Here is a 14,919-nt window from a genome sequence, read left to right on the forward strand (position 1 = left end):
CTCTTGTCCTTCCTCCCGCTTTTTCTTCTCTCCCATCACGGTCTAAAGATGCCCTCGGCCACCAGCCACAGTGGTAGCGGCAGCAAGTCGTCCGGACCACCACCCCCGTCGGGTTCCACCGGGAGTGAGGCCGCGGCGGCAGGGGCCGGGGCTGCTGCGCCAGCGTCTCAGCACCCCGCAACCGGCACTGGCGCTGTCCAGACCGAGGCCATGAAGCAGATTCTCGGGGTGATCGACAAGAAACTTCGGAACCTGGAGAAGAAAAAGGTGCCAGCAGTTGGCGGGGAAGGGAGGGTGTGATGCTTCGACCCTGCCTACTGTAGCCTTCACTAGCCTCCGGCGCTTCCCACCCCCCCAACCCAGTGTCCCCACTAAACGGGAGCTTCGTGTTCAGAAAACGGGCTCGTAGGGGAGGTGCTTGTCACCTGACCCGGACGCAGCTTTGCCTCCCAGGCCTCTTGATTACTGTCCCCCTGCTGTGGGCTAGGCCTTTTGAGTGGGATGTGTAAGGGTGGGGACCTGACCTGTCGCCAGATTTAACTGTGTGCTCACCCTTCTCTCCGTTATTCAGGCCCGAATTCTTTGACTAGGGCCAGCGGGGAGAAACAAGGTCCCGGTGTCGGAACTTAGGGCTCTACTGACTACCTCGTGGAGTTGGGGCGGCCTACGTCCTCTGGCGGTGGGGTCTGACCGCTCCGTTTCCGTGTACTTGAGGCCTGCTCAATGTCTTCTTTTCTCCTTTGGGAGAGAAGTGTATTTAGGTTCTTAAGCTAGAATCGTTTCTCCATCAAGACCCGTTCGAGTGGGTTTCGATTTGCCCTCCCCCCCCCAATTTAATGGGCTCCGCTGCGTTACCTTCTTTGTTTCAATTGTCTAGGTGCCCCCCTCACGCTCATCTCGATCCCGAGATATTCTCTAGCGGCTTTTTGTCCCTTGGGGACCTTAAAGAGGGTTGGGAGGGAGACTGCACCGATTGAGATTCGTTGGGTGGGGGTGGGTCTGGGTTAAATCGAGGGGGTATCGCTAGGTCTCTGGGCACATGGAGAGAGCGACTAACATGGCGGCGGCTGCGGGGAGAGGGAAGCGCTTTACAGGAGCTGCATTGTGAGCACAAAGCGAAAGCAGAGGGGGAGGGCAGAGACCAGGCAGCCGCCCCGACTAGACTCCCTCGCCTTCCCTCCCACCCCCCAAATCGAGCCACACCCACAGTATTTTGGATTCAGTATTTTGCCATCGTATGTCACACCATGAGATTTATCTTCAAGTCGGCCTTTGTTTTATGCTTTCAGCCTAGGATAGTGTATCAACTCTCTTTTAGAGGGACACGTGTGTGTGTGCGCGCGTGTGTGTATGTATATGTGTACATGTGGAGAAGGGGTCTCGGCCGAGTGAATAATTCAACCTTCAGTAAGACTGGAGGTGGAAAGGAAGAAACATCAGTAGTACAAAAAATGAGGTGATTACATCAATGACTATTATGCAAACTTTTGTCTTTAAAAAAAGAAAAATAATAACTCTGATAACTTCTACTTGTCTGCCACTGGTAAAACATTTATTATAACATCTTGAATTTTGAGGAAGTCATTTAAAAATGTTTATTTAGCCACCTAATAGTGTTACTGAAGATGTTGAGATAGGTATTTGGCTAAAATTTGGGCTGTGGGAAATGAACAATTCAGTTATTTGAATTGTTCGTTTAATGATTCATTTTACATTCTTTTGGAGTTTTAAAAACATTTTTGGATTTGATGCTTTTCTGTCTCATCTATATTGGGAATTTTACTTAAATTTCTTAGACTTTATTTGAAATTGAGAGATGTTCTCTAATTGTAGATTTCTACCTTTTTTCTGAGTGTTTTGATAAACAAGTGTGGTTTATTATAAATGATTGAATAGATTTGGCAGTGTCAACAAGGAAACAAAAGTATTTTAATTGTAAAGTAACTATATTCAAATATGTAATAGAATAAGCGTGACCAACACCAGTATCATCTGTCTACTCTTTTTGTTTTTGTTACTCTGTTTGAAAAAGTATCTTTTTAAAATTCTTAATGCAGTTAACCTGTCAGTCTGAATGATGCTTGAGTGGTTTAATTTTCAGAATTCCTCAAATCTCTTCTAGAGTAGGAATCAAGATAAATATTATGATGTAATAGTTTAAGTATACACATTTAAATATAGACATATTTTAATGACTGAAAAATAATTCTTCAAAGGCGTTACTATAAAGTCAGGCGTTGATGAACAGCCTGCTTAGTTGTGAGGTGACTTGGATTCTAGTGTTCAAGTGTATCTGAAAAAAAAAAAAAAAAAATCTAGTTTGTAAGTGCCATGAGGATCCTGAACCATGACAGGTCATTTGTGGATAGGTTTGTATTACTATACATTGCCTACCTCCCTCCTCCAATTTATAGAGGATGAAAGTAATGTAATTATTACAGAGATGATAGAGTCATAAGTACTGAAAAATTCCCTTGAATGATGGAGGTTTAACAAAGTACACAAAGTAACACATGTACTTCATGTCTTTTTTTCTTAATGTTTTGGGTGCTAGATAGAGAAAAGGTCAAATTAAAGTTGAGGCTTTTTGATAACTCAACGACTGAGCTACCTACTTGATAGATGGTTAAATTGGCAGTACTGTTGTGACTTAATTACTTTTAAAAGTATAAGTTTCACTTTTTGAGAAACTCAAGGCATTTTTTTTTTTTTGATATCTAGATGATTCATTGTATAGGAGGGCTTAATTTATTTTTTCAATACCTAGTGAACATTTCTAATACACCAAAAGCATTTATTTCCTAGTCAGTTTTGAATCTATTGAGAAACTGGTGTGGAATAGTAAGATACTATTTGTAACTGAATTTCTTTTTGCTTCAATCCACTTAGCAACTTACAGTTGAGCTGTATTTTCAGTCTTGACCTATTTGTAGGAGGCTTCTGGACAAAATGCCTTTTTTCATTGGTTCTAAAATCAAGTTTTCTGACACAAATTAATACTAGATATGTAGTATCACTTACATTAAGGTATAGAGAGTTGAAATAATTTCATTTCACTTCATTTTAAAAAAACAATTATTTGTTAATTTTCTAAGTCGGGTCCATTAGAGGAAAGCTAAGCATCTGTTCAGTAAAAATGCATGCATAACATTGATGAAATATGATCCTATTACGTAATGAAACTAAATGGCTTGGTAGTTTTTGAAATTTGGGCTTATAAAGACTATATGAATGTTTAGCAAAGAGGAGAAATGAAGCTATAATAAAAAAAATCTACTGTAAAACTCCATTATAAATCTGTTAACTGATTAAAGTATAGTAATAATCGAGTGATTGCCTAGTTTTCCTCATCAGTTTGTTGGTAAAGACCTGGGCCCTAGGCTCTGCAAGATGATATTTTGAAGCCAAGTCTAAATTTTAATCGAAGAGAAAGCTCATATGAGAAGATGTAATCAGTTTTGATGTAGAATAAAGAGCGTTTTAATAGATGACATTTACAATTGTTATACTTTTTGTAAATATGATAGATTTAGACATTAGTGACTTTGGTCGATGAGAGATAAACCAGTGTTCTCTTGCAAAGACAGCCTGACAGCCTTGTAACCTATATGTGACCAGATGTGTTAGCCAAAGTATACTGTTTTTCATACTACTCCCTAAAATCTTCCTGCTCTTTATATTTTTGCAGTTAATGTTATTCTGAAAAAGGATGCTGTCTTTATTAGAGAGGATAATATTTCTTTCTAGAGCACTGCAGTGTACCTCTACTTAGAATTTTTGATGCAGCTGTTATACAGAATTTCTTTGTTTTGAAATTAAAAACATTTTAAACTATTTTATAAGTCAGGTTTTTTCTTGAGGCTAACGTCTGAAGTTTTTCTTGACAGTTAAAATCTCTGATAGCTTCTCTATTGGTTGCATGAACTATTCCTCTGCAATGCAGAGGGCAAGATTACTTTGTTTTGCATTCACCTTGTCACACAGAAAAAAAAAATCATTTATAATGCTTAATTTGTTTCCCTCTGCCTTCCTGGGTGTGTGTGTGTGTGTGTGTGTGTGTGTGTGTGTGTGTGTGTGTGTGTGTGTGTTGGGGAAGTATTTAAATAGGAATTTAAAAAGGAAATATAATATGGGTACTCTTATGTGATAGTACAGGTACCTTTTTTCTGGAATGAGGGCAGAGTACTAAGTATTACAATGAGAATGGATTATTTTAACCTGACTACATTGTTTTACTCTAGGATAGTTCCCATATGGTAAATATTTGTGTAGGAGTACATTTTGTGTGATTTAGAGATTAAGCATACAATTTGTCATAATTTTATGTAATTTTCTAGTTTACATTTAGAACTAGACGATTAGTACTATTTTATCTTAAAAAATAATACTTGCAAAAGGTTAAACTTAAAACAACATAGCTTTAATTTTATTACCATACTGTTATAGAATCTAAGATTTTTTAAGAGCTTAAAGCTGTCTTAGAATTTAGTCCAGTTCATTTTACAGAAGAGGAAACTAAGATGCTCATATAAAATGACCCAGGTTGGAATAGGTGAATTCTGAGGTTTCTTGTAATGTTTTATGGGGTTAATTAGGATTTCTAATGCTCTGTAACATAAATATAATTTTTATGTTTAAGCTGATTCTGTAAAACCAAGTAAAACTTTCCATTTCAAATCCTTTAATTTTAGAGTTCTTTTGCTATAAAAGAAAAAGCCTCTCATTTCTTCTTCATGGTTAGACTTCTATTAAAGTCTCATTGTTAAATTTATGTTTGTAGGCTGTCCAGGTAATGGGGTCCTGAGACTATCAGTACAGGTAAATTAAAGCCCTATATTTTTGGGACATCCAGATTGTTGTAATGAAATGAGCCTTTAAAGGTTGAACTCGAGTTTCCCTTTATGCTTAGGTAAGCATAAATTTCCCCAAATGCACATGCTCTAGCTTGGTATGTTGTAGACTGGAAAATTTGGGAAAAGCGTTACCAGTAGAGAGGAGTAGGAATTGCATCAACCTTCTTATCTTAATTCTTGTATTCCAAATTTCTGGATAATTTTTGGCAATTGGTCCCCTTCTCTGGAGGAAATGAATGGTATCTATGTAGCAGAGAAGAATGTGGGTAGTACTTGAAGAGAAATTCAGCCAAAGTTGGAATTGTAAATCGCTTGACTTCTACTTACTTGTTTTTCCCTCCAGCTATACCAGTGCTTTTGTCGAATAGAATATGAGTGTAAAAACATAGAGGAAAGAGCCTTTATTGGAATTTCATATTTCCTCAGGAAATGGAAAGGTGTGCTACTTGACCATGCTCAACTAAAGTAATCTGTTTCCTTTAACTTCCTGTACTACCTATTGTCTGTACTCTTCCTTGACATTTTTCTAATGCTTTATGTTCTTACCTTACATGAAGTAGGTGTTAAGCTTCCCTGAGGCAGAGACTATTAATAACATACCATGCCTTCTGCATGGTATATGCTAAACATTTGCTAATTTGACTAAATGATTGCCTAGAAATATTTGTAGCTTCACCAGCAAAACCCCGTTAAAATAGATTAATCTGTGAGGGGGAAAATGCTTTTTTGTACAGAGCTGTTTACTTGCAATGTTTTTTATTAAAATGGAGTTTTTCCTGAAGGATTTTCTTTTTACTTATTTTAAGTGAGTAGAATTGATGAGTAGGCAAGTAGACCACACTTATTTTAAAAATCTAGGTAATGTAAACAAGATTTGTGAATAATCTTAGGAAGGAGGACATAGATGATTCTTGGTATTTGAACCATTGTACATTTTTAGAAATTTCATTGCATTCTCCATAATGCTGTTATTCAAACATAAAAATACTGAAATATACATTAATAATTGGGAAAAAACCCTTTTGGTCTTCACTTTAAATAAATTACAGTTCATATCCTTTTACATTGAACTCCCAACTGAATGTATCCAGTTCATCCTAATGAGTACCTTGGTTGAAGCAACTAATAAGTCAAAGACACCTGTTAAGATTATAAAATGATCATTTGTTTTTCAAATGCACAAGCTTTAGATTTTTCAAGAACAAAATTCAAAATAGATGATGCTGGAACTCTTTATGTTATACTTTTTGTTTTCCTGCTAGGGTCAGCTGCTTCCATTCATTCAGACTTACTGCATAATTATAGCCATGGATAAGGAATAAGGGTTTTTACAGGATTATCTTTTATCTTTTTTCTTCTTTTCTTTTCCATTGGACAAAAGTCTCGTCAGATTAAACTCCTGGTTACTTATCTGCTTGAAAAATTTTTATAATGAGACCTTAGGTAACATTTAATTTAGCATCCTTTTTCTTAGTGTTCAGAAATCCTGCATCCTGGATAGCTCTTCTGTGTTAATCAGTCTTTTAGGGCCAGGTAGATTGCTCATTTCTCAATGAAAATCTGTTGAAAATCTGTTTTCATTTTTGGACAAGCCCTAAGTTCTTGATGTTGGAGTTCTGCTCCCCCTATTACTATTGAATACTTTGTTTTCTGTAGCAACTCAGGCTTCTGCTACATGAGAAAGCTTCCAGCATTTGAAGATAGCTATTATGGATCATCTGTGGATTGTACTATATGTTCTCTCTACCCTCCTTTTAAAATTTGAGGAAACTTTTTTTTCTTATTTTCATTCCTGTCTATGAATTTAACTAGCAACTAATTTTCAGTTGAATTGGAGGGTGAATGGGAGGCAGTGTTAGCTGCCTACCACTAAGTGAGCAGAGTCAGAACCAACGTTTCTAGGTGAAGAACAGGGAATGTAGGAATTGGGGACTTGAAACAATATCTAGAGAGGCCATTGAACATCATGGAAAGTTGAGAGGAAAAGGAATCTATATCTTTTGTCTTTGTATTTGTCTTTACAGGTTTTTTTTTTTTTTTTCAGTGCTGTAGAAGTAATTAAATGACCTGGAGACAAAGTAATTTAAAGTATAGCTAGGCACTCTTACTACTTTGTTATTTTAGGCTTCATTTCTTAATTGAGAACAGGAGTTACATAGTTTCATGGATAGCCAAACTATTTTTTTCAGATGTGGTCTCCTCCTAATCTTTCTTGTTGTGATTGTTTGCGGTTGTCCAATTGAAGAATTTTTGGTGTTTTGAAGTCTCTCATTTCTGCTATTTCTTTTGAATTGTATGATTAAAAAAAAGTTTTCCGAAATTATTTATGGAATTTGTTGGATATAATAGGAAGGAAAGCTTAGGAGGAGGACAGCTATTTTGGATATTCATCTTCTGGCACCCTCTGGCACTGTACTGAATTTTTAAAAAACATTTCACTAAAGTAAGGGTGACACTAGGTGCACTGCGATTCAGCAACATAATAATCCTCTGGAGAAGGAAGAGAACAATGACAGTAGGGCCAAAATGGAATGTAGTAAGGCCCGGAATCCAGAGTCGCAAAGTAAATGAGCAAAGTGTTGCAAGCAAGCACATGATTTTTCTGGGATTTATGACCTTAGGCAAGTTGCTTAATTGCACTCTTTCAGTTTCCAATTAGGCAAAATATGATTGATAATAGTGACTTGCTGATATGGTTAGCTACTTGGTGCTTTAAATTTGAGTATCTGTCACATAGTGGATACTGTTAACTATTATAAGCAACAAAGAAACAAAAGATAGAGTGGGACTGGACAGCATTTGTTGGGGTAATTATTTCTTGGTACCACATGACTATAGTGTTTTGACATTTGCTGAGTATAGTCACGCCTCTGTCTTCATTGGTTTGGTAATCTGGGCAGTGGCCTGGTTTTTATCTTGCTCACATGTGGTGCTATAAGTGAATTTTTAATATATTCTAGATGCTCAGTGGTTGAAAAAGGAACCCTAAATCGAATTTTAAGATACATATTTCAAGATAGAATCTAAGAGGGCAGGGTTTTGTTATCAATATTGTGGTAGGCTTTCTGATATTGTCTTTTTATGCTAGGAAAATGGCTCCGTTCTCCAGAAACATACATGTTTATATTATGTGGGTGATATGAGTAGCTGACCAATTTGTGTCTAACACTACTATATGTTAGGTAATCATGTTTTAGCTTAGGGAAGGAAAACTGGAGCCCTTTACTCTTATCTTTTCCTCCTCTGTTTTTGTTGGTGTTCATGTTGGAAGAGCCAGTGTGACAAGCAGGTCCTTATTTATGTATTGATTTAGTTCAAACTGCAAATTTTAACCCCAAATAAACAATTTTTCTACTTGGATTTAATATAAGCCATTTGGCTAGGATGTGACAGTGGGATTGAGCCAGTTAATGATGGTTTCATTTGTCTTTGAGTAGTCTACTCTTTCAAAGATTAAGCAAATTGTAGCATTGGAACCATTGCAGATACCACATACTTTTCCTTATATTGAAAAGCTGCATGGGGTGAGCTGGGATTGCAAGCTACCTTTGTTTTGAAAAGTAGAAAATTAGACCAATTGATTGTCCTAAAGACTCTCTGTTTCTAGTGCAAAATTTGGCATTCACCACTGAGTTTAATTGTACTCTAAACTTGTGGAGCTTTTGGCTCACAATGCAAGATTTAATAAAATTACTAAGGAATGGGTGGTGGTAAACCCTTCAGTGTAAAGATCACAAATGTATTTTCTCTTATTCAAATAATTACAAGGTTAAATAGATACATAAGCTGATCTAGAAAACTACCATTCAAGTTTTCAGTATTTAAAGCTGAACCATTAAGCAACCTATTTCCAAACTGAGGCTGCTATATAATGGTTTGTAGGCTCACAGCGCCTGTTTGATTCAGAATAATTTATTTCTGCGTTCTACTAGATTCACTCTTATAAGAGAATTACAATGTATTTGACTTAGGCAGGTGTTTCTCGAACTTAAGCACACAGTAGACTCAACCAGAGGGCTTAATAAAACACAGATTGCTGGGTCCCACCCCGAGTTTCTGATTCAGTAGGTCTGGGATGGTGCCTGAGAAGTTACATTTCTAACAAGTTCCTAGGTGATGGCTGAGGTTGGTGGTTTGGGGAGCACTTTGAGAATCACCTAGACCAACATAGAGCCTCTGCTATGTTGGGATATAATCATATATAATAGTGAACAGAGGACTGTTCAGTTCAGATTCCACAGTGACAAAGTTCTGTATACCTCAGCAGCCAGGGGATCCTGTATTATACTGGAAAGGAAAAAATTAGTGCCCTTTAATGTAGAACAGTTTTTTTTTTTTTTTGTCCTTCTGTAGTCAGTTTTAGTAAGTTGTGACATTTCCTCAGATGAGGGCTATTTATTAGGAACTTTGAACTGCAAGTTCTTGCTTTGCTGAAGCTTGGGCAAGGACAGAGGATAGGATATTTATAACAGTGGTGGAGAAAGTGTTAACAGCTTGGGGGAACAAATGTAAAGCCATGGTGAAAATTTTATTATGGTTAGAAAAATGTTTCACAAAAGACTTACAGTTTCCATTCATTTGATTAACTACATTTTTTTGATTGGATACTTGTATAGATGCATTAATTCAGCTCACTGGATATAAGGAATTGATCTGCTTTTTGAAAATCTGTTGAAGATCCTTGAGATTTTTCAGTTATATCATGGCTTTTTAATACATTTCTTCCCTCAGAGTAAACTGTCATTTTGTGTGATGTTAGTAACAGTCCTTCTCTCTTTAAAAATCATGGCTCTTAAATTATTACAAAAAACTAGAGACATGTTACAGTAATAGAAAATCAAAATAAATAGATGTATGAGCTTTAATAAAACTGTAGATCTTTATTTTGGCCGCACAGAGGTCTTTTTGCATACTTTTTTTAGTGATGGCGTTAACATGAAGATTTGTGTTGAAGGTGGGTTTCACATAGCTGTTTTCCGTTTTTATTTCCTTTTAGGCTTGGTCTCAGTTATTGCTGTGTGACAGAGTACTTCAAAACTTCACATCATTTTATTATGTACACAGATTCTGCCTGTCAGGGATTCAGACAGGGCATAGAGTGGTTTTTAGTGTTTCTGCTCAGTGATGCCTGGGGCCTCAGCAGGAAGGACTAAGGCTTGTTTACTTACATGTCTGATGCCTGGATTGGGATGACTCTTAATACTAGGATTGCTGACCAGAGTTCTTACACTAGACCTCTCTTCATGGCTTGGCTTCCACATGGCATGGCAGGTGCAGGGTTATTGGACTTCTTATATGATGGTTTGGGGCTCCAAACACGAGTGTTTTTAGTGACTAGCAAACAGGGCAGAGATGCATTACTTTTATGACTCAGTCTTGAAGTCATACAGGGTCACTTTTACTGTACTTTGTTGGTGGAAGCCCAGTCAATACAGTGGCAGGGCAATTGGACTAGTTCTTAATGGAAGAGTGTCAAAGTCATATTGCAGAACAGTATGTGGGACTGCAGATGTGATAGCCATCTTCGTAAAATGAAATCTGCTGTAGACCTGGGTCGGATGAATACTCAATTTGCTATTGTGTAGAAAATTGGAGTTTTTCTAGCATAGGATAGTTTGTCCTACTATAGGTTAGTGTAGATTCATATTCAAGGACTACAGGTTAAAGTCCTGATACTATCCTGTAATGTGTCAATCTTAACATCTTTTATGTAGCATGAAATTACAATTTTTATTACACAAACTATGTTCACTGCAGAATATCTCTCTGTAAAACAAAATAAGGAGAAAAGTTCCCCCTATGATTCTAGCACTCAGGTACCATTCTTCACATTTAAAAACATCTTTTCATTTTTATTTTTTATACATATATACAGACATTTTTTAAAGGAATTTGATTTAACATCCATTTTGATTAGCATAAATGTTTTACATTCTCAAGGTATTAAATGATAAAGTTAAACTAAGTACATAAAACCCTACCCTATGAGGGATATATAGTATACTTCATAGATTTAGTAACAGTTTCCTTGAAAAATGTATAACACCATAAAAATGGAAGATAATAGTGCCAAGTATAAGCCAGCAGTAGTTTTTCTTTTGCCTAGTAGCTTGTTCAGAATTTTAATTTTGTACTAGCACTAAATTCCAGGCCCCCTTCTTATTTGCATATTTTCTGTAATCCATTTATTTTGAAATAGAAGAACTCTGACTAATAATTATATCCTAAGGTGTAATTAACAGCAAATCTTAACCTGCTTAGTTTTTTATTTCTTAAAAGTAGCCAATCCTTTAAAACGGATGAACAAAGACAGTTCAAGGGTCAGAAGAGGAAATAAGTAGAAATCTAAATTAAGGGGGGAGGAATTTAAAATTATTTCTATTTAAATTGCCTCAGAGTGTTCTGAGGCAGTTGAGCTGTCTTTTGTACCTGGGATTAGGCCTACCAGATCAGTGTAAAAAACTTGATTTTTCAGCTAGTAGACGTGAATTGTATATCTGTTTAGTTGGCAGTTTGTTGATTTTGTGAAATGGTTCACATAAGGATAAAATTGGATACTTTCATCAGCTTTTAATGTTTCGATGATTATCTTGGTTTTACTTACCTCCAGTATAACTAAGGAATTGTGATAGGCTTTTTAATTTGGGGTAGAATGGTTTTGCAAGTTGACTAATGTTTCTGGTACAAAGAAAATGGATCATTTGACACAAAACAACTCATTAGCATTGTTTTAAAACTTGTTTCCCTGCCTCTGAATGCATTTTTTCAGAACCTTACTTTGTATTTTGTTTCTTGGTTAATTTTATTATTGCTGAGGGTAAGGAACTACATATGTTCATAATTTATTGTGGTTTAAAATCCCCTCCCCCCATTTAGATTTCTACTTACTCCCTCTCCTTTGACCCATAAATAGATAACTGAATTCTTGACTATTGCATTACCTAAATATTTTTCTTTGGGGCTTATCTAATAGTAGTAGCCTGAGAAACCTCCAAAGTTTTCATCTTAGTAAAAACAAAAACGAAAAGATAACCTTAAACTAGAGGTTAATTTTCTACCCCCACTCTCCTATATTTAATTCTGTTTTTGAGAAAAATAACAAAGCTATTGACTTGCGTATTGCCATAGATGATAAGATAGCTGGAAGCATCTCATGTTGTTGAGGAGAAGTGGATGAGGCACATCAAAGACACAATATGCACAAGGGTTTATTCAGAAAAAAGTAAACAATTTTTATATCACTTATTCACGAGAATTCTTTGGCGGAGAGTGGGGTAAAACTTTAACACTTTGTATAATGTCTGATAGGCTCACTTGGGTATAAGCAGGATCCTAACCAAACTGGCCCTCACCGGAGTGGGTAGGAGAAACCCTGTGCCTGGGTCATCTGCCGCATATCTTTTTTGAGAAACCTGAAGAATAAGCATGTGTTATTGGCTTGTAATACAACATTTGGTATCATTCAGCAGTGACTGGAGTATTTAAATTCATTTTTTAACTCACTATTAAACTGTTATTTTATGTACTAACTTAAACTATAGTATAGTTAAAGAATATATTTAGGGCAAGATTTGAGACTTTAAGAGGATTATGTGGGTTTTGTTATTTTAGCATGGTTAAGATAATATATACTTTCAATATGGAATATAATTTTCTTTCACTATAGGGCAAACTTGATGATTACCAGGAACGAATGAACAAAGGGGAAAGGCTTAATCAAGATCAGCTGGTAAAGATGCTACATTTTTATTAAAGATTTTATGCTTACTATTTTTAATAAGAAAATTAATTTTGTGTTTCTTTGCATCTTCAGTAAAGTTGCGTTCTGTCTTTGTTATTTTAGGATGCCGTTTCTAAGTACCAGGAAGTCACAAATAACTTGGAGTTTGCAAAAGAATTACAGAGGAGTTTCATGGCATTAAGTCAAGATGTAAGTAAAAGGTGGTATGTATATGTTTGTGAAATATCAAAAATAAAGAAGGCAAAAAATTTTATTTCTGAGTTTTAGTCCTTGCATTACCATTGACAAGTTCTCTTCAGAGTGAGGGTATTTGGATCTAATTATATGTAAGATGCTTTATAATTCTGTAAAGTAGAACACCTGAAAGGCCTTTCAGATATGACAAACATGTATAGATGTTATCCTAAGGATCTCATTGCTTTAAAATATATATATATAAACATGGCAGGCACTTATTTTTCATATATTCCTTTATGCTTAATGATCATCTTACAATTCCATTAACTCTCAGAAAGTGAAGAAGGTTGTTTATATAAATTGTTAACTATTCTCTTCATTAAGGCTCTTGAGGATGTGGCAGACTGTTAAATTGGTCTTGTATCTACTCTTGATCCAACAAAGTGGTGTGTTTTTCCCAAACATCTTTTGATGTGACAGAAGCCTTTGGGAAAAGGATAAAAATTAAATACAAAGCCAAATAATTTGTTCAAAGTTGAGACTAGAAAATTAATATCTTTCTGAATTAGCGTTAATTTATTTGGAGAAAGGCTAATTAATAATATTGAAATATAAAGTTGCCTCTGACTTGGTGAAATGAATAAACAGTTTTATTATGTGATGAGAGAATACAGTACAGAGAGTAGAAGGTCTGATTGTGGAACCTAGACTACCTAGTTTGAATCTGATTCTGCAACTCAGTCATACAACTATTAAGTAACTTAATTGTAAGATGATCATTAAGCATAAAGGAATATATGAAAAATAAGTGCCTGCCATGTTTATATATATATTTTAAACCAATGAGATCCTTAGGATAACATCTATACATGTTTGTCATACAACTTAATAGTTGTATGACTGAGTGAGTTGCTTAACTCTTGGTTAACTCTCTATTTCTTTACCAGTCAGGGTTTTCCAGAGAAAAGAACTAGTGGAATAGGAAGAAGGATGAGAAAAGGTGGGGGAGAGGGGAGAGGCTGTCCCACTGCTTCAGTCTTCAAATCTGTAAAATGGCGATGATAATAGTACCTACCTCATCAGAGGGTTGTGCTTAGAATGGTATTTGACACATAAATAACTAAGATATTTCATGCATTTAATGTTGTTACTTATCAAATTTGAATTAAGGTGGAAAGTAGTAATGATATCTCTTAAAAGTAAAGAGGACATTTAATTTACACGCAGGTTGGAATGTGTTCTACTTGGCTTAGGTCAGAGCCTCAGGCTTGATGAATCCTGCCCAATTTATTTTCTGATGCTACACAATTTACTAAAGACTATTTCTGAAGCTAGCATTGTTATGTAAATGAAAATACTCATATCCTCCTTTGCTTCTATTTTAACACTGGTGTTTTCAGGAAGTTTTCAGCAGGCCTTTAACTTTATTGGCAGTCCTTGGGTTAACTCTGATCCTTTGTCGAACACTTTTTTTATTTGAGAATTTCTTTAACCTAGTTCCAGCCTACCTGTTCTAGTCTTCATGTTCTCCCCTACTCCTCATTTCGTCTAAAATGGCTTTATTTCTTTTGCTTTCTTGACTTATTTTCACATTCCTGCCTCTCTTCCTATGATGTTTCCTGCCTCTGGCTACTTATAAAAGACCTCTTTACCCTAAAGTCACGCCCTGCCCCCATTAAGATTCATTCATCTTTGGAGTAGATGTCACTTTTTCTCCTTGAAAGCTTTTTGACCACCCTATCTTAAAGAGATCTCATCTTTTTGTTCATATGTAATATTCACTTGCCATTTATTGCTATATCATTTAATCTACCACTCTCTCTGTTGCCATTTATAGATATGTCTTATTATTATTGCAACCTTCATCATTCCTTCCAGGTCTCCTTTATTTCTTCCTTTATTATATGTTTTATATGTCCTTATTTTGATTTTCTCTGTCTCAAATTATCCTAATGAGCCTTGAGAAAGGGGAGAAGGTGAGAAGGAAAACACTGTTGTGGCCCTTGAAAAGACTGACTTTTCTTTAAAAGATTGACTTTTCTTTGACTCCAAGCTGATACTATACATGAGATAAGAGAAATATTTGACTTTGGCTGATGTTCTACCTTCAGCCTCCCTAGGAAAGAAAAAGAGTAGTGGAAAGAAAAG

The 14,919-nt window shown here is 35.9% G+C and overlaps 1 protein-coding gene across 2 annotated transcripts in view; it reads left to right on the forward strand.

Moving 5' to 3' along the window:
- The window catches only part of CAPRIN1 (cell cycle associated protein 1), a 34,794-nt gene that overhangs the window by 902 nt on the left and 18,973 nt on the right, over positions 1–14,919 (forward strand). Inside the window, exons 2-4 of one of the 2 annotated variants that reach the window (XM_011356804.2) lie at positions 49–267; positions 12,520–12,582; positions 12,697–12,783. In XM_011356804.2, the coding sequence (XP_011355106.1) occupies positions 49–267; positions 12,520–12,582; positions 12,697–12,783 (369 nt within the window). The remainder of the gene's footprint in view (positions 1–48; positions 268–12,519; positions 12,583–12,696; positions 12,784–14,919) is intronic. The other variant, XM_011356805.2, reaches the window with a different exon arrangement.

The sequence above is a fragment of the Pteropus vampyrus genome, unplaced genomic scaffold (genome assembly GCF_000151845.1).
Source record: "Pteropus vampyrus isolate Shadow unplaced genomic scaffold, Pvam_2.0 Scaffold31, whole genome shotgun sequence".
NCBI classification, from domain to species: Eukaryota; Metazoa; Chordata; class Mammalia; order Chiroptera; family Pteropodidae; genus Pteropus; species Pteropus vampyrus.